The sequence below is a fragment of the Corvus kubaryi genome, unplaced genomic scaffold (genome assembly GCF_017639235.1).
Source record: "Corvus kubaryi isolate FWS band 111438036 unplaced genomic scaffold, C.kubaryi_AGA036_p1.0 37284, whole genome shotgun sequence".
In the NCBI taxonomy this organism is placed as follows: domain Eukaryota; kingdom Metazoa; phylum Chordata; class Aves; order Passeriformes; family Corvidae; genus Corvus; species Corvus kubaryi.
Window position 1 is genome coordinate 8526181 of NW_024581088.1, and position 17739 is coordinate 8543919.

Here is a 17739-nt window from a genome sequence, read left to right on the forward strand (position 1 = left end):
GAAAGCTGTTAGTTTTTAATTGGGCTTTGGCCTGGAAAAGGGAATATGGTGTCAGAATAGGAGGCTGAGGGGAATGGCTTGAGTCACCCAGAGGGAGATGGTCAATTGTACAACCTGTTGGATGTACAAGTGGTGTATCCTGGGTCTGAAGTGTGTTTTACTAAACCCTCCCTGGAGTAGCAGCAGGAGTGGTGGAAATAATAAAACCAAATAATCAAAATTTAGGTGAGTTTTTTTAATGTAGAAGAGCATGGTGATTTCTTTAAAATTAAACAAAAAAATCTCCTTTCTCTTTGAAATCCAAGTGGTCAGTAATGAGAACTCCCCCGTGGCTGGAGTTAGGATGAGGTGGATGGTGTGGATCCAACTTTGGGAGCGTTCTCCCCACACAGCTCAGGCCGTGGTGATCATTTAGAATTTATATTTGATTTGGGAGTTTTTTAGAGGTTGTGACCATTCTTAAAGGGTTTTGGATCTCCTGCTAAGTAGGATTTAAGGAAAAGCTGCTGGAAGCCTGGAGGCTGCTGAGAGCCTGCCCAGCATCAACTCAGAGCGCTCCCGTTCCCAAAGCGGGATGTTTCCAACATCGGGAACAAGGTGTTCAGCTTTTGTGCGAGCCCTCTGCCAGGGAGCCTGGCCCGATTCGGGGCAGGGTTCAGATCGCTCCTTTGTTCCTTTGTTAATCCCGGCTCGGGGGAGGCGCTCCAGGATCTGCTCCCGCATTCTTTTTGGGAAGGGATGACGCACGGATTGTCCTAATAAGGACTTGGCTGGGGCGAGGGGCCGGCTCCGTGCGGGAGAGGGGGCGAGGCTTGGGGCGAGCAGTTTCTTTTTTAACCGAGGGATGACACAAGCCCCAGTCATTTCCTTATTAATCGGTTCAAACCAGTTCTTACAGGAACTGCCGCTGATAAATGTGGGACTTCTCCGAAGTCATTCATTGGGTTCTCAGCGCCGCTGCCTCCTCCTGCCTCCAAGGAAACGCTCCCGCTCCCGGCTTCTTCCTCTCTTCCCAGCACTGTCTTGCTCAGAAATATTTTTCTTTTTAAGCACTTTTTGAGGATGGGGAAATACATCCCTCCCGAAGTATCAGATCAAAAGATGAAATGTGTTTTATTTCGTGGGTTTCTGTTTTCTCGAGTAGCTTCAAGTTTCCTTCTGAGCTGTGGCTCAGCCTTTGAACTTTGTTCTAATTAGGTAAAGTGGTAAGTTTAAAAAAAATGTTTTTTTGTTTTTGTTTTTTTTTTTCTTCCCTATTTTGTCTTGTTCTCTGGGATGAACTTTCCATCAGTGCTATTCCGAGTATAGGTCCTTCTCTTCAGAAGCCATTTCAAGAATATTTGGAAGCTCAGAGGATAAAACTTCACCACAAATCCGACAGTGCTGTGCCACAGGTAAGACCCTCTTTGCCTCCCTCCCTCCCCAGCTCATTTTTCCCTTCCCTGCCTGTCTTTGCCTTGTAGTTTTTACCGATGGAACTCCCGATTCTGTTTTTCAAAGATCTGCACTGACCCAGGGAATAGATAAAAATCTCATTTAAAAAGCAACCTGGGAATTAAAAATATTAATTGTGTGCAACTGCATTTAAATCCTTTTGAGAATAAATGAAAGTATAAAGCAAAACCAGTGGTTTGTCCTGCCTCTGCATTAGGTGCCTCTTGGGAAAGTTAAATTTAAGGAGAAAAAAGTTGCCTTTCCATGTGAAATGGTAACAGACTGGGCAGCACCGCTGCCTTAGAAGCCAGTGGGATCTGTGGCTCAGTGGACAGTAAGAGAAATAAAATCCCCAAGCCTTTAGTCTTTGAAAGGAAAAAAAATTACAGTGTTCAGAGCAGGTACAAGGGGCAGAAGTGTACTTTCATACAGAAAAAAACCCTTAAAATGTAAAAAGCAGTATTTTAAAAAACTTGCCCTGAATTTTCAGTGGAACAGAGCAACTTTGATATGAAATTCTTTAGGCTGCTGAGGCGTTTTGAGATAAAATCCGTGAATCCAACTCACATTTCACGTGCAATATTTGTAGCTATTGGGAATGTCCCTTTGCCCATTTTACCACAAAAGAGCCGGACTGGGGAGGCTCTGGCTGGAGTCAGGAAATGTGCAGTGATTTCTGGGCAGGGATTTCTGGGCAGAGCATTGCTGCCCTCCTTTGACAAAAAGCACAACGTGAGAATTCCCGTGAAGTGGCACCGGCGCCGCAACTTCCAGGGACACCAGAGTCGGATCCTAATGGGGAGATAACCCAGAATGGGCAGTTTAGGGAAAAAACACATTGTTAACCAATGACCTGATTGTTTTCTCTGCGAGGAACATGACGGGGGATGTCAGGCAGGGGCTGCTAATTCTGAACTCCACGAATTGTTAGCGAAGACCAAACAATACTGGGAATAATAAATCACTGTGGGAGCACACTGGGAACGATCGGGGTTCGTCATCTGCCCGCCAGTGGATTTGGCAGCCCCTCCTGCATTGTCTTTCAAGGGACTAAAGTCAGCTTTGCAGAGGGACCTGCAGGAATCCTGTCGAGTTGCACTTAGTTCCTGTTTTTAATTTGATTAATTGCAGAATAAAGACACTGTCAGGCTTTCCCCTTTCACCCAGAACTCTCCGTTGTTCTGTCCACTAATCTTTATTCTCCTCCTCCGTTTTTGTCTCTTCAGGGGGAAAACTGGCTATCCTGGATGTTTGAAAAATTGGTGATTGTCATGGTTTGTTATTTTATCTTATCTATCATCAACTCCATGGCCCAGAGCTATGCCAAGCGACTGCAACAGAAGATGTACTCCGAAGAAAAAACCAAATGAGCTTGGGAAAAATGGGAAAAACCCCAGGATGGGTTTTGGCAGACACGAGAAATGACACATCTTTTCATATGTTTAAAAATCAGCATTATTCAAAAGGGGGAAAAATTTTTTAACATCAAATTTCAACTCTTAACAAGGTTTTTTTTTTGTTTGATTTTGAAAGTAATTTGGATATTAGAGCAAAGGTTTCACTGACAAACTTAAAAATGTTAAGGTAAGGTGTAAATGCTTCACGAGTCTGGGTTGTGGTTTACAGGATGGACAATGGGATGTTAAATGGAGTTTAACACAAATGTTGTCCATCCAAATTACTTCCAAAACTGATTATTTAATACTCTCCGTCTCCTGATTTAACTTCAGACTGACCTGAGGGTAACGTTTCCTTTTGAAGGGTGGCTGTTTTGCTTTTTCCATAACTTTCAAGACCATCAAAATGTAAATAACTGAGTACAGACTGGGTACCAACTGTTGCATGTCCCTCATGGTAAGGCTGTTCTGTCTGAATTCCCAGTGTCCCATTGCATTGCACGCTGGAAAAGCCACCTTCTCCCACTTCATGATGTTAGCAGAGATGGTTGATGTCAAATGCTGAAGCCAACATTTTTTATTCTGTATATTTAGAATGAAGTTAAGATAAAAACTTTATAAAGTCATCTTTGATCATTCCAGAATTTCTTGTGTCAGTCTTTTTAAGCTGTTTCTTTTCCTCTCTCACTTTTGGATGCTCTGTGCATGTTTGCTCATCCTTCCTGTACTAATGGTGCTCAAATCCTTTGTTCTTTTTTTGTTTTGTTTTGTTCTTTTTTTGTTCTTTTTTCTTCAGAACTTCTTGCTTAGCAAAGGAAGGAGGGAAGGCCATGCCTTGCTTCAAGCACAGTCACTGCTTAAATAGATTAAATAGAGAACAAGATTGGTGATCCTAAATTCTGCTCAGGTGTTTGCCCCTGAGGCCAGAACTGTGGGCAGTGGAGGAGAAGAGAGGGGGAGGAGTTAAGATTCCAGCTGAAAGCAGAGTTTATGGCTACCCAGCAATGGTGCAGAGAACTTTAGAGAACCCTTAACCTCATGCTTTTAAAGTCAGATTTGTTATGATCAGTGTGTGTCAGTTCTGATGTACAGGAACAGAATTGATATTAAAATGGCTCTTTTCCCTCCTTAGTGCATAAATCCCCACTGCTGCTGTACCTGTATCGCTGCTCTGATCACTTCTGAACGATTGTTTTTTACTTTTATCCTAAGGGGTAAGCACCAAGAATTAATTTGCCTTTCTAATTAGCGTTCTCAGGAGGTGGCCCAGAGTCCGGGGCAGCTGAGCTGCTGCTCCTGCTTAGCTTAGGCTGCTCGGTGCCCCAGGTTAGGCAGGGCTGGAGCCAGGTGTGTTCGACCCTGCCCGAGTGTCCTGTCGTGTTGCCAGCGTCGTGCCATGCCATGGCTGTACCATCCTGTCGGATAGCTTATCAGACTGATGTTGACTGTTGGATCTCATGGCAACAACAGTCGGTAGGCTGTCTGACATTTTGGTATCTCTCATCTGACTGTTTCTCATCCATCCCCAGCTGTTTCCATTGAGCATCAGCAGCACATCAGTGTCTTTGGTTGGGCTGGAAATGAGCTCAGAGGGCCCGCGGTGCCGCGGTCCTGCAGAACAAAGCCCTTGTAAAGCTTCCCCTGGGGGGTGAGGTTTGTACCGATTCTCTTGGCTTCACAGGGACCTTCAGGCAGTGCTGGGAATGAGTGGGGAGGATTTGCACAGACTGCTCGGACAGATTCAATTCCAATATCTGAAAGTCTGAGTGCAGGATTTGCTACGAGGAAGTTGAAAGCACAAAGGCCGTTCAGCTGCTCCTGGTGATTTTTAAAAGGTGAACAGTATTTACTAAATCTTTCAAATTTTTGCCCTAAATATGGCCTTTGAAAATAATGTCACAAAGAACTCGTTCTGGTACAATTCCAAACCCCACAGCTCTGTTTGGAACTTCACTTTTTCAGCCTACAGACCCCTCAGAGTTGCATTTCCCCTCAGGACACTGCATCAGTGACAGCCCGTGGCTGCTCTCCCCACTTCTAGTGGCAGCTTTTTGGTCCCCAAATCTGTCACCTGAGGGACACAGGTATTTATTAACCTCTCACACTTCTGGGAGGGGTTGGGGTTCCTGTGTGCTCTCAGGTTGGAATTAGGACTCTGCAACAACAACTAAATGAGAAAAAAAAACCCTTTTCCTAGAGCCTGAGCCAGCAAACTGCACCTTTCTAAATGCTTTAGAGGTCTCCTTAAAATTCTGCCTCTTGCCTGCTGGAAAACCACAAGGAAAACTGAAAGCTTCCTCCCACTTTTGGTTCAATATGTTTACATATATACAGTGTGAAATATATATATATCTATATCTATAGTTCTTCAGCTTGTGTTTCCATGTGTCCATTCCAATAAGCTCTGCTGTTAATTTGAAGCTTTCTAACACTTAAGGAAGTGATCATTCTACCTGCTTCTACCTGGGATATAAGACTTGGTAAAAGGTAAAAAAAACCTAATAACAGAAACAAAAGTGACACAAACCTGATGAGATCTGCAATGGATAGCTTTATGTTGCTTAAATAAACAAAGAAATAACGTTTCCCAGTGTTTATTTCAGCTGGATTGTTTCCATTCTCTGTATTGAACTCTCTTGGTAACACTGTGACATTTGCTGTCCCAAACATTCTCCAGTGTGAACACAGAAGATAATTCAGCAGTTGCATTTTGTGCCTTTAGAGAAAGACTCAGCCTTTAGCATTTGACCTGAAAACATGGATTTTGCTCCCTTAACCCAAAGTTTCCTTTTGTTGCACATAATCTTCATTACACATTGGAAGCAGTCAGTCAGTTCAGTGTGTTGGACACAAATCCAAAGGGAGCTCTTGCAAGAGGAACAATCTTGGCACAAATCCCTATTTTTAGCTGCTGTTTCTTGTAGTTAGCCACTAAATAAAGTATCTTGGGGGTTGTTTTTCTGGGAATGACTGAAAATCACACGGAAGTAACAGCCCTCTAAGAACAGCTAATGACTTTAATGTGATGGAGATTTTTTTTTTTTTGTCTCATTATCTGTGGAACGAGGTCAGGTAGGGCTGCAGCTCCTCTTCCTCTGCGTTCTCTCCTTGTTTTCCTGCCTGCCCTGAGGACTGTGTCTCCCCGAGCTCTCTGAGGGCACCGAGAGGTGTCAGTGCCCCTTTGCTGGCAGCCACCCCGTGCCCCAGCAGGCAGGAATTGTTGGTGTAAGCAAAGCTCAGGTCACCCCGAGCCAGGTCAAGTCAAACCGTCCAGTTCCAGCCTCACATCCATCAAAACAGTCAGGAAAGCGGCTGCTCCCTGTCCTGGAGTTCCTTCCCTCCGTGCCAGTGTCACGCTGTGTTTCTGTTCAAGCAGCTCCCTCAGAACTCCCCCAGCTGCCTGTTCCTGCTAAAAGATCCTTGTCATTAACACTTGACAGTGGCTTAATGCTGTTCCAGAGAGTCCTTCCCTGCTGTGCTTTTGGCCTTCATTATTTAATTTGTTAGAATCAGCCTCCCTCTCGCTGCAGGCACAAGCTAAACACTCTGGATGTTTCCCTGATTATCAAGCAGAAATGTAAATATTAGTGAACAAAATTGATGGCAGGTGTAAAGATAAGTGGGGGTTGGGTGAGTTCCTTGGAGGTAAAAATAATCGGTTTTCTTTGAAGCACATGGTTAAAAAATACTTTGTAATCAGCAGTTAAAAGGCTGAATGTAATTATAGATAAGGTAATTGAAATTACTCTTCTGAGATTTAATATTATGCCCTTTTTTCTGTAAATTTGCTGGGTTTTTGGAGAAGAAGGAAAACCAGTAAGTACTTCACCCAGGTCTCCGGATTGCAGCAGCCGGTGGTGTGTGGGTGTGGGAGGGGATCCTGCTGGGCAGGTGAGGGATCAGTGCTGGATCACTGTAACGTCAGGAGAGGGGAGTGGAGCAATCGCCTTCCCTGTGAAACACCTCTGATGGATTCAGACATGAGGGTAAATATTTGCATGTGCTCTTGCAAACTCATTTTTAGAAGGATTATGCCGAAAAACTCTCAGAGCCTGCTGTGGCTTTGCTAATTCAAGTGCCTAATTGAGGGCATGAAGTGCTGGCATGAATTTCATTATACATTTCACTTGTTTATTGATGCCTCCACTCGGCTTTCATAAAAGGCAGCAGAACATTGTTCTGGCAGTGGTGTCAGAGGGAGAGGCTGGAACAACCTGGGTCAGTTGTCACAAGAGGGGAAGGAGCTCAAACACAGAAACTCACCGCTGTTCTGTCACCTCCCAGGCACAAGCAAACGGAGAGAGCCCAGCAGTTAGTGAGTGCTTGGAATGTGTTGGGAATTCAGGAGAAAAACTGGTATTTTGGTCAAAAAAGGGGATTATTACCCCATCCGAAGAGGCTGTTGAGGCCATTCATTGTGTTCGTTTCTGGTGGTGTTCAGGTGTGGTAAAACAAAGGTGCAAATGTGAACCTGTGGAATGGGCCCAGCTTGGGTTTAGTTTGCTTTAACGCTGCCCTTTGTTGTGCTGAGGGCGTTTTATTATTGTTGTTATTATTATTCTCATCCCTAGAATGAGTCAAAGAGCAGTGGCTCCATTAGCATTAAACCAAAGGTCACCTTTCTCTAGAGCTCGTTTGAGAAGCTGCTGAGGTCGGGGGCAATGTGGCATCTTCGTGTTCCAGGGGAGTCGCTCCCAGTTCATTGTTCGGGTGTTCCAAGAAGCTTCCCGGGGTTGTTGCCGGGGTTGCCCGGGCAGTGGCAATAAGGAAACTGGCGGCTGTTTCCTGCTGAAAGGCGAGAGATAGGAGTTGTCAGCTCGGGGTATTGTTCCTGCTCCGATAACGGCCCCGCGGCCACACCCGGCTCCTGGAAACGGCTCTTCTGGCCGTGTAAAACGGGATGGTGACTCTGGTACCACCTGTAAGAAATTCTTAAGAGAGCCAATGCATTTCCCAAAGCTTGTTGTATCCACCGGAAATGACCTTGTGGTGCCTTTTTCCTTCTGTACCCTCAGGAAATAACCTGGCAGTTCCCTTGCAGGAGCTGCTGCTGATTAAACATCAATACCTTGTTCAAGGCTCACACTTTGAGGGACTGTGGCTTTCCTCAGAAAGTTTATTAGGATCTTTCCATCCTTTGATGAGAAAAGCAGGTTGCTGTGCTCGTCATTTCTCTGTCTCAGAGAGAAAACACATGTCCAGATTTACAACATTGTGCAAATCTTGCCATGGTCACAAAACCTCTCTGGTCTGGTTCAAACCCTCACTGATCTCAGTGCCTCGTTTGCTGCAGCTGTTTTCTGGAGAGCTCTTAATATTTAGGATATTTTCATAACAACACATTTCATTTCTCACATTCCTGGATTTGTAGGTCTCTCCTCAACCCAGCTGACCTCTTGTGACACAGTCAGTGCATTCCTGGGTGTTGTGTAAGGCTCGAGGTGGGGAGCAGCAAGGAAGAAACTTTTAAGATGCCTGAAGCTGGTATTTACTTGAGTTCCAAGTAATGGATGCCAAAAACATTTTCAAAGCAATATTTTGCTACTGCAAGTGGTGATTTTAATTCTGTTGCCTCCTTTAACTTCTGTACAAAGTGTCTCTCACACTTCTATGTGTGGCAAACCCCACTGCAGCCCTGGAGCACCGGAGCCTTGTGGCTGCCGAGGAGGAGCCAGGTGTTTGTGGGAGAAGTGAGGCAATCTCTGGCAACAGATTTCAGTTGTGACTGAGAGATTGTTCCAATTAAGTGAAGAAGGAAAGGGTTTAAGTGTTGTTTGGCAGGTCCTGAGAGCCTTTGCTTGAAACTGTCACTGATGTCCCATCCCTTGGGCCTTGGAGCCCTCTCTGCCCTTGGTGTGGAGCAATTTTTGGCCAAGTTGAAGCCTGAACTTCAAGTTTCTTCCCCAAATTTGGCGTATAAAGGAGAGATTCACAACTTCAAATCACTACATAAACACAATTGCTGACTTAAATGACTCACAGTCAGCTAACACAGGCTGGAGTTACCCGAAGTGGGGTGGGGAGGAAATTTCCTGGTGTTTGCAAGTGACAGGACAGGACAGCCAGCAGCAAGCATGGAAAGATGGATCCTTGAACTCAGGATTGTTCCAGGCCATCTGGAAAGCAGCAGCTCTGAATTAGTGCCCAGCTCTCACCACCCTCACTGAGGATATTCCAGGGAGCAGCCACAGCTGCCCTTGCCAGCCAAGTCCAGGCAGGATTTTATTCCACCTTCAGCCTGTGGGATGAGGCCACTTCCCACTTGGCTCCACGGGCTCTGCTCTCCTGACGTGCTCCTGTAAATGATCCATTACATCTTGGAGACTGCTGGGCAAAAGTTCAAATTCAATCCTGCCATCTGACCACAATTACACCATTCTCAGGCAACTGAAGTGTATTTTTGTGAGCCTTAAATAAACGTGACGTTGTCCATGTAACCAAGTATGTAGAATGATCATTTTTGCAGAACGCACCCATTTCAGTGCAAATCCAGCACGGGGCTTGTTTCTCCTCACATACAACCAGTGAAACAAAAGCTCAAGCAATGTTTTTCTGTCTTGTTGTTGTTGTTTAACCAGTGGCTTATTTTAGTTTCTCCACTTAATGCTTTTACTTTTAAAGTAGGAATATTGGCCTAGAGAGCACCTTCATTTTACTTATTTTTTATCTTACAGTGTAACATTTGGGATTTTAAAAGTTAAGAAGGTTTCTAGCACCTAATTCACACAGATAAGTGTGACTTTCTTATGAGCCACTGTTTGATATCTCTCAGGCTTGTATGAACATGGGGTTAAAATTTACATATCTTCCATGATCTTTATCATGAAACACATTTACTCTAAAAATTGCCTTTATTTCCTAACGAGCAGCTTCTCCGATCTCTTCTCTCGGGCCGTTTTCACCTTTTCCACGTGCTCCCTGTGGTTGGCAGGAGTATTTGTTTGGCCACCCTGCTGTAGCCCCTGGAAAGGGTTAAACGGGGTTGTGCTGCTCCAGGGCGGGGGCTGAGTCAGTGCCCCACCCGGGCAGGGGAAGTGGCCGTCTGCAGGGACAGGATTCCCACAATGTGAGCTCAGAAGGGACCATTGTGAGCCCCAGTTGGACTGAAAGAGCCGGAAAGGCTCAATGCTTCAAATTCAGGATTATCAGCTCCACTTCCAGCCCGTTAAAAGCTGCCCGAGTGTCCGGGCTGTGCCTCTGGAGCGTGGGCAGAGGCTGGAGCAGGAAGCTCCGGGGGAATTTGCTGCCTTGGAAAAGCTGTGTCTGGGCTGCCCTTGAGGAAAGGCAGCAGCTCAGTTCCTTTTTGTGCTCTATCGGATCCATGAATCACTTTCCTGATTCCTCCTGTGCAGTTTTTAAAGTGGTGTCGAGCAAAAAGCAGATTTCTTTAAAGTACACTTGGTCCTATTTCCTTTTGGATGTTTGGGCTCTCATTTCATAATATTTATCTCTACTAAATTTATTAGCAAATGCAGAAAGAAGTGAATTATTCATTCAATACCCTTTTGTACCTTAGTGTTTCTCAGTAATGTTTCAACTGGTAATTTGAATACAACTTCCACCTTTCATGTATTAAACCCTGGTTGTTGTGGGAACCACAGATTTTTTCCCTTATATATTTCCTTCCTTCCTGTGATGGTGCTGGGTTTAACCTTAAAAGCACCAATATCTATTATTTATGCCCCTCCCCCCAAAAAATTCTATCTGTAACTACCTCAGTGCCTGTCACTTGCCAAACATTTTAAAGCATTTTAGGTTACTAAAGGTTATTTTTGTTCCTGGGTTGGATTTTGGTGAGTTTATTTTGTTTGTGGGTTGTTTTTTAGGGGGTAGGGCATTTTTTTTGTTTGTTTTGTTATTTGTGTTCAAATATTCTCCTATTCATGAAATGTCTGCTATAGTTGGAGTCCTTGAATCAGCTTCCAAGTGAGCTGCACCTGTCCATTCCAACAAACAATAGTGAGATTTGGAGCATTGTTCCTGGTTTATGGACATCCTGTCGGGACTTTGCCTACAACAAGCAAGGTCAAGGCCACCGATTCTGCTCTTCCTGTCTCTGAGCCATTGGCTTGTGCTGACCTTTGATCTACCTCATTAATTGTAATTGTTAATGAAATTAAGGCCTTCTTCCAGGCTCCATTTCCATAATTAATTTTATCAATAACAGAGAGAATTACTCCTCCACCTTTTAATGTAATTGTAAGTGATGATTATGTGATAGTAGCTATTTACTTCCTGTCACTTTGACCCTTTCCACATCCTGGGGAAAAAATAAAGGAATCCCATCACAGATCAAAAAAATGAAGGCTCAGTTTGGGAAAGGGTGTGAGAATTTCAGGACTGAAAAACATTCACAGGAAGAAGCTTAGAGATGCATAAAACAATTCTTGTCAGCCCCTTCTCCAGAGCAGTAAGGGATTATAACAGCTAAAATCTGAATTTTTGCTTTGGAGTTAGACATCTTACCTGTGTGCTGTGTTTCCTGACGTGGCACAAATTCTGCCATCAAACAAACAAAAAAAGACCAAATATCCTGCTCCATTAGCTGGAAGTGCCATAAATAATAAATATGGGTCTGTATCATTCATAGGGCACTAAGCACCTGCTGTGTTTGCTTCATGCTCAGAGTTATGAATACATAGAGATAACATGAGGTTATTTCTGCAATAAAGTTATTTATTGCTACAGCAGTACAATGACCCATTGCTCTCTTCCTTGTTTCTCAGAGAACTTACCTGTCCTCAGCCTTTTGAAAGTCTCTTTTACCGGTTCTGTGAAGTGAGGAGGAAAAGGATTCCTGGGATTTGGCCATTTTTTCATGGAGTTACCTATTCTCGTTTCTGATACTGGAAATTCTGTTTGGGATCTGCTGAAAACACCAGGGAAATTTATTTCTGCGTTGCTGAACATCCTGTGCCTTTTGGAGGAGGGAGAAGCTCACCATGGTCTCCTTTCCTGACCCTTTGTTCCTGCAAACTCAAATTGCCTGTGCTGTTTGTCTGAACTTCTTGTGCAATCTTTCCTGCAGTTTCTTCTGTGAAAATACCCAAATTAGACAATGGTTGAAAGTGACAGAAACACATCAGAAAACCCCTTTTGACCAGAGCAGGCCCCAGCTCTGAGCTGCCATCTTTTGAATGAAATGGCATGGGAGAACAGTGTGATGGGGGGAGGAATGGCAAGAATTCCCAAAGCTCTCCCTACCATTAATGAAAAGCTAATAGAGGCTAATAGAAGAAAGCTCTAATCTTTAATTCTACTGTACTCTTTTTATTTTATTTTAATTCAGTGTGTGCCTTCCCAAGCCATTCCATCCCTTCTCCTGCCAGGAGGGAGCTGCAGCTTCCCAGGGCACCACCTTGTGGTCGTGGTAAAATTGTGCAAAAAAGAGCCAAGTCCTTAAAATTGACTTTGGAAATCATAAAATGTATTCTATTAATTATATTATATCAAATAAATGCTCTTAGAGCTGCAATCTAACAGCCCTCCTCATCTCAAATATGTTTAAATAATTAACAATGGAATTAGCTTATAACTTACAGGGAGAAGAACAGGAGTAGTTTTGCTAAGTGAAATGGTCAGAAAAGGACATAATTATCATCTCTAATATAAATTGAGGATGAAAGGGAAATGAAGAACTCTTCATATTTCTTTTAAAAGATGGTTCAAAACTTTTGTTGTTTTGTCAAAATTAAGGTCCTTAAAATAGAATTTAATCTTGGTTTGCTTTAAAGGAAAGCAAATTGTATCTTGAATGGCACCCAGATGGGGCTTGGATTAATAATTCTGATTCTGTGCATTTGTATCAATACTGAAGCATTCAGAGGGCAAAGTGTTATAATGAAAATTTGAAAGTGGAGGATCAGGAATGCCTGCCTGCTGCAGTCAAGCACTTGTTCAATTTTTATCAAATATTAGATCACGGTAGTTGAATATTGAAGGGCCAAAAATGATGTTCAGAGACACAGCTACAGTATATAGCAAATGTATTGAAAAATAGGTATTTATTAGATATATTAAATACCTATATATATAAAAATATATATTAAATTATATAAAGAATAATATGAATATATCAATATATTCAGTTCAGATTCAGTTCTTGCTATTCAAACACAGACACACTTCCTAAGATTGAAAAATAACTCCAGTACAATAACTCACATACTTCAGGAAGTTGATGGAAGGTTTCCCAGCTTGGTTCTTTCAGTAAATCTCTATTTCAGACCATTTTAACAAAAAAATGAAATCACAGGTTGGTGTAACTGGAGATAACTTGTTCCAGGGTTGTGAAGCAGTCCAGGAAATCTTCCTCTTGAATTCCAAACTTTGTGTACTGGTGAAGGTAAGCCCTGTGTTGAATAATGGGTCAAACATTAGAAATCAATGAAGATATTGGCAATTATTAGTGAAGTATCAGCATAATTATTTTCACTTACTTGGAAGCAAACATATTCCAAGCTTTTCCTACGATGCTGTCGAGAGGTTTCAGCAGGAACTGGCTGTTGCTGACCAAAGAAGCAGACTTCTCATACTTGTTAAATGCTCTGGGTGTTTTCCATGCACTAAAAGCATCCTGAGGGTTTAGCCATGATGTGTATAATGAGGGATCTTGGAAACTTCCTGTAGCAGAAACAGGACAGCCCTTTGGACAAAACCCAAACTTGATCCCTGTGTGGCCTGATCAATGCTGTCAGATCAATTCAGTCCTGGGAAAACATCTGCAGAGTGGGCAGCCTGTTGAAAATACAACTTTTAAACAGATTCATTAGATTATCTAGAAGCACTCTTGTGTGGATACTTCAGCTGCCAGCAATGCTCATCACTCCAGAAACAGCTATATATATTTTCAGACATTATAGCCAAGAATTCCAGATATACAGAATTGAGTCTCTTCCTCCTTCCCTGAAGTGCTTCAGGAAACTCAAAAGTAAAATATAACAGCCCTAAGCAATTAGACAATGTGGCCTTGGACAGCAAAATGTTTCTAGAGGGAATATTGACCTTAGGAGTCAAAACATGTGGTCTTGGGATGTTTCCACTTACATCAGATACGGTTTCAAAGAGCAGTGAGATGTGAAACCAGAATCCCTGAGGTGCTGTGCTTCTCCCTCTTACCCAAGTCTACGTCGTGCACATCTTTTCCTCTCAGGATAACCAGGTTGGCAATGGAAGTATTGAAGTGCAGAGGTTTGTTTGTGGAGGGGATGGAGGAGCCTGGGTGTGGTGGTCGTACTTGCCAATCAATACCTTTGGGATTTGGGAAAAAGAGATATAAAAGGAAGTTAATGTTTTGTGAAGATGCAGATGGGAACTATCACTGTGCCCCAAACTGAGCCCATACTGGAGTTTGTAGCTGCTGCACATGAATTAAGCAGCAATCACACAATGCCCAGAGAAAACCACTGCTAATCCAGCAGTATTTGCCTGGTAGTCACTCTGCCAGAGAAAATGGATACCCGTTTCTATACTTAGCAAGCCTCCAGCCCATTCCTTGCATAACTGGGAGCTGTAACTGAATTCTCCATGTGAATTATATGGGAGAGCTGAGCCTGATTTTTATGAGTAGAAGGTGTAAAAGGAAAAAGCAGAGCTCACTATCCAAGGAATGTTCCAAATGAGTTATGTAAATTAAGTGCACAGCCACAAACTGTTCATTTGGTTTGTGTATTTTCAATAGTTATAATTAACTGAGATGTCTGGAAGCAGAGCAGGAGCTGCTGTGGCAGCTGAGGGAATGGTTAAAGGAGCAGCTGGTTTTGTGGGGGCAAATTCCTGCTGAGGGCAGCAGCTCCTTTCTGAACTGTGAGCTCCACAAAACATTAAGCTTTATTCCATCTGTAAAAATAAACGTTTAAAGAGTGATGGAGACTGAAGGGGAGTGAATGGTGTTTATTTTACCTTCCTCCATTTTAGCATTAGCAATGAGCATCTGCCTGAGGTGTTTGATGAGGCCAGGCCAGCTGAAGGTGCTGTAAGCCAGAGAGTTCTCAGGCATTTGGGGGATGTTCCGCAGGCCCAGCAGCTTGAACTCGGGATGTGGAACCAACGTCTCCATTAAGTCTCCTGAAAGAAGAGATCAACAGCTGCTCATGTTTGACAAAAATATTGCATAGGGCAGCTAAAATGGGAGAAGAGTGAGGAATGTTCAGAGATTTAGCAATTTCAAAGTCATGCAAACTTGCTGTGTATTACTGAGTTCTATACAGGGTGTTAGTAGCTTTTATTTTACAATTTAGACTTTCTCACTTTAGTCTGGCTCAAAATCTCAAGGACTCTCTGTGCTCCAGACAGATGTGAAAATTTAATTTTACAAGAAATATGGGCAACTTTTTCCAATTCCTTAAAGGTACAAATGTCAGCCTGTTGTGTGTTGTTACCCAGTTGTCTGCTCACCTCTTCTGCCTGAGCAAAACACAAAACTCTCAGTTTGTTTCAGTTCAAACAAACTTCTAACCCAAAGTGAAGTGTGAAAATCAGTCCAAAATTACTGCCCTGCACAAATTTCCTCTGAAATGTAAATAGATACAAGGGTGTCTGTGATCACTTGAAAAAGGAGAAACAGGGTTCTTTTGGTAAAGAATGAAACCAGAAGTGGGGGGATCTATTTTTGATTTTGCTACAACATTGGGATTGAACTTCTAAATTGGTCTTTTCCTGTCTTAAAACTTGGGATGTATCCAAATACATAGCAAGGAGACTGAAGAACTTCGATTCACAGCTGAACTGACTCCAGAAAGGTGTGTGTGGATGTTGGGTTTGGTACCTAATGGGTTTCTGCTGTAGCCTGAGCCCTCTCCTGCTGTGTGAGTGGGCTGGAAAACACTGCCCAGCTGGTGTGCAATGACTTGATTCACATCCCTGAAGGAAATCTGTTTGATATTCATCAGCTGGGCACAGATCTTGTGGATGACATCATTTTCATGGACAAGAAGGGCATCTGATGACTGGTACAGATGTGACAGAGTCAAAACAGAGTTGTAGTTTTGAACAATGACCTGGAAGCAAACAAAAAACCACACACAAACAAGAGTCAAACAACTTAATCTCTTTCTAGTTTATAATCCTCTGGCTCCTACTGTTTCCTTAGTTGTAATTTAGGAAGTGATTAATTTTCTTTGCCAGAGTGCAGAATGAGGTCAAGAGCTCAGAGCCTTTTCACAGAAAGAAGGCAAGACGCGTGAAAATCAGGTTATCCATCTCTCTCCATAGAAACATGCTGGAACAAGATCTGCCTGGGAACTGATTATAATGCTGAGATAAGAGCATATCAGGAGATTATCTAGTTAGATAGCAGAGCTTCTTGTGACTCTGCACCACTTCAGCACCTAAATTATCAAGATTTTTTGGTGAAAATTCTTTAGCTGTGTTACTGAGTCATTGGAACTTTTTCAGTGTAAAATGTACCTATTTTCTAGTTTATTTCTGTTGTAGATATTTTGTTTAAAAGTAAACTGTGATTATGAACATAGAAATTCTATATAAACTATTATTATCTATTAAAAGGCAATATGACATTCACCTCCCCAGTGCCATAGGGCCAGATAACGTGGTTTAGTATGAACGAGGTTGGAAAAGCATCTCTCAAGCACTGGGTCACAAATGCTCCCAGGCCTGATCCTGTGCCCCCAGCCATGCTCATTATTGTGAAAAATCCCCCGAGTCGGTCACATTTCTCTGCTTCTTTCTGCACCAGATTCATGATGGCTTCTTTGTGTCTGGGCCCATGAACAGAGTAACTGTGGGGTAACAGACAAAACAGCAAGAAAGGGCAGGTTATACTGAAATAAAAGCAGAAAGGTGAATTTATTCAAAAAGCCAATTTTACTTTAACTCTCACAGCTGCTCTATTAGCACTCCTAGGGAGTCTGAGCAGCTCATCAGCCTCCAGAATTCCCTCAGTGGAGCTTGAGGCAGCTGTTCCTACCCGTTGGCCCAGTTGTTCCCAGATCCTTGCTTCTGACAGAAGTGGGAGTGGCTGTTGTATTTCCAGTGGCCAGACCTGGCAGCCATGGATAAGGTCTGGCTGATCACTTTGGGCTCCATGTCAACAAGCACAGCCCGGGCAATAGGTACTGCACAGAAAGGAAAACAAAATTGGGGAAAACGTGCCAATTATTTAGGTGAGATGGATGGACTTGGATGGATACAATATCCCAGGGTTATTCCTCCCACCCACATTAGCCACACCATTAATGGGACAAAACAGAACGGATTTGGCCATGCTCTGATTTCTGCTGAACCATTTATTGTGTCAAAAACAAATCCGAACTCCAGAGACCATAGATCTTACAGGAAAGAAACCACTTGATGTTTCTGTGTGCTGAAACCAGACCCTGAGAGGGGAAAAAAACCTCTTTAAAACTGTACCTCCAGATTCCTCCTCGCAGAAGAACCGTTCCTTGCAGGAGTCATGGTAGGATTCGTTCTCCTTCTTGGAACACAACCCGTGGCTGCCACGGATGTCACTGCAGAGAGCACTGAACACCTCATGCCCAATCTGGTTCCCACACTGTCCAAGCTGCACTGTGACAATTGACATCCTTATTCGCTTGGTATTTAAGCCTGAAAAAGAAAATTATTTGTTTTCGCGCTTTTGCTTAGTAAAGCAGGATGGAAACAAGAAATTATAACCCAAGAATTACAGAACTGGGATGAAAACTCGAAAATTTTAAGCCTGTTCAAAAACGTAGCTATTGTCCAGTTGTGTACTGCACCAGGCCTGATGCCACAGCCTGCTTAGGTGACAAAAGGATTCCCTGGAGAATTCCCCTTGTTTCCACCACACAGAGCAAAGTGTTTGACTCCATCCTGGTATGTTTTGACGTTTTTCCCCACTCAGCATTTGACAGCAGCTCTGCTTCCTCACTTTTCTATTTTTTCACTGAAACAAGGTCAATTTTTTTTT

General features: G+C 43.1%; 2 protein-coding genes across 8 annotated transcripts in view; one reads left to right on the forward strand and one right to left on the reverse strand.

The window, feature by feature from the left end:
• Positions 1 to 5416, forward strand: part of VMP1 (vacuole membrane protein 1) — a 60982-nt gene extending 55566 nt beyond the window's left edge. For all 5 annotated transcript variants that reach the window (XM_042026400.1, XM_042026401.1, XM_042026402.1 and 2 more), the window contains 2 exons: positions 1292 to 1394; positions 2661 to 5416. In XM_042026400.1, coding sequence (XP_041882334.1) covers positions 1292 to 1394; positions 2661 to 2804 — 247 coding nt within the window. In that variant the 3' untranslated portion in view covers positions 2805 to 5416. The remainder of the gene's footprint in view (positions 1 to 1291; positions 1395 to 2660) is intronic.
• Positions 5417 to 13071: 7655 nt separating this feature from the next.
• TUBD1 (tubulin delta 1) lies at positions 13072 to 17733 on the reverse strand. 3 transcript variants are annotated; one of them, XM_042026396.1, is made up of 8 exons: positions 17202 to 17733; positions 16759 to 16906; positions 16354 to 16570; positions 15598 to 15829; positions 14733 to 14897; positions 13950 to 14081; positions 13271 to 13454; positions 13072 to 13183 (listed from the first exon to the last, which is right to left on the reverse strand). In XM_042026396.1, the coding sequence occupies exons 1-8, from the start codon at positions 17371 to 17373 to the stop codon at positions 13081 to 13083; spliced, it is 1353 nt and encodes a 450-aa protein (XP_041882330.1). In that variant the 5' UTR covers positions 17374 to 17733; the 3' UTR covers positions 13072 to 13080. The 3 variants fall into 3 exon arrangements, with proteins under 3 accessions (XP_041882330.1, XP_041882332.1, XP_041882333.1); XM_042026398.1 differs by lacking the exons at positions 16354 to 16570; positions 16759 to 16906 and having other exon boundaries at positions 17202 to 17282; XM_042026399.1 differs by lacking the exons at positions 16354 to 16570; positions 17202 to 17733 and having other exon boundaries at positions 16759 to 16827.
• Between the last annotated feature and the right edge of the window lie 6 nt (positions 17734 to 17739).

Bases quoted from the DNA above. Each gene is read 5' to 3' on its own strand.
- TUBD1 (XM_042026396.1), bottom strand. From the start codon at position 17,373: ATGTCAATTGTCACAGTGCAGCTTGGACAGTGTGGGAACCAGATTGGG. The intron at 14,898-15,597 runs GTACCAAACCCA...CTCTTCTTTCAG, and splicing joins CTACAGCAGAAACCCATTAG to GAGACTTAATGGAGACGTTG. The intron at 13,184-13,270 runs GTAAGTGAAAAT...TATTCAACACAG, and splicing joins TGGAATATGTTTGCTTCCAA to GGCTTACCTTCACCAGTACA.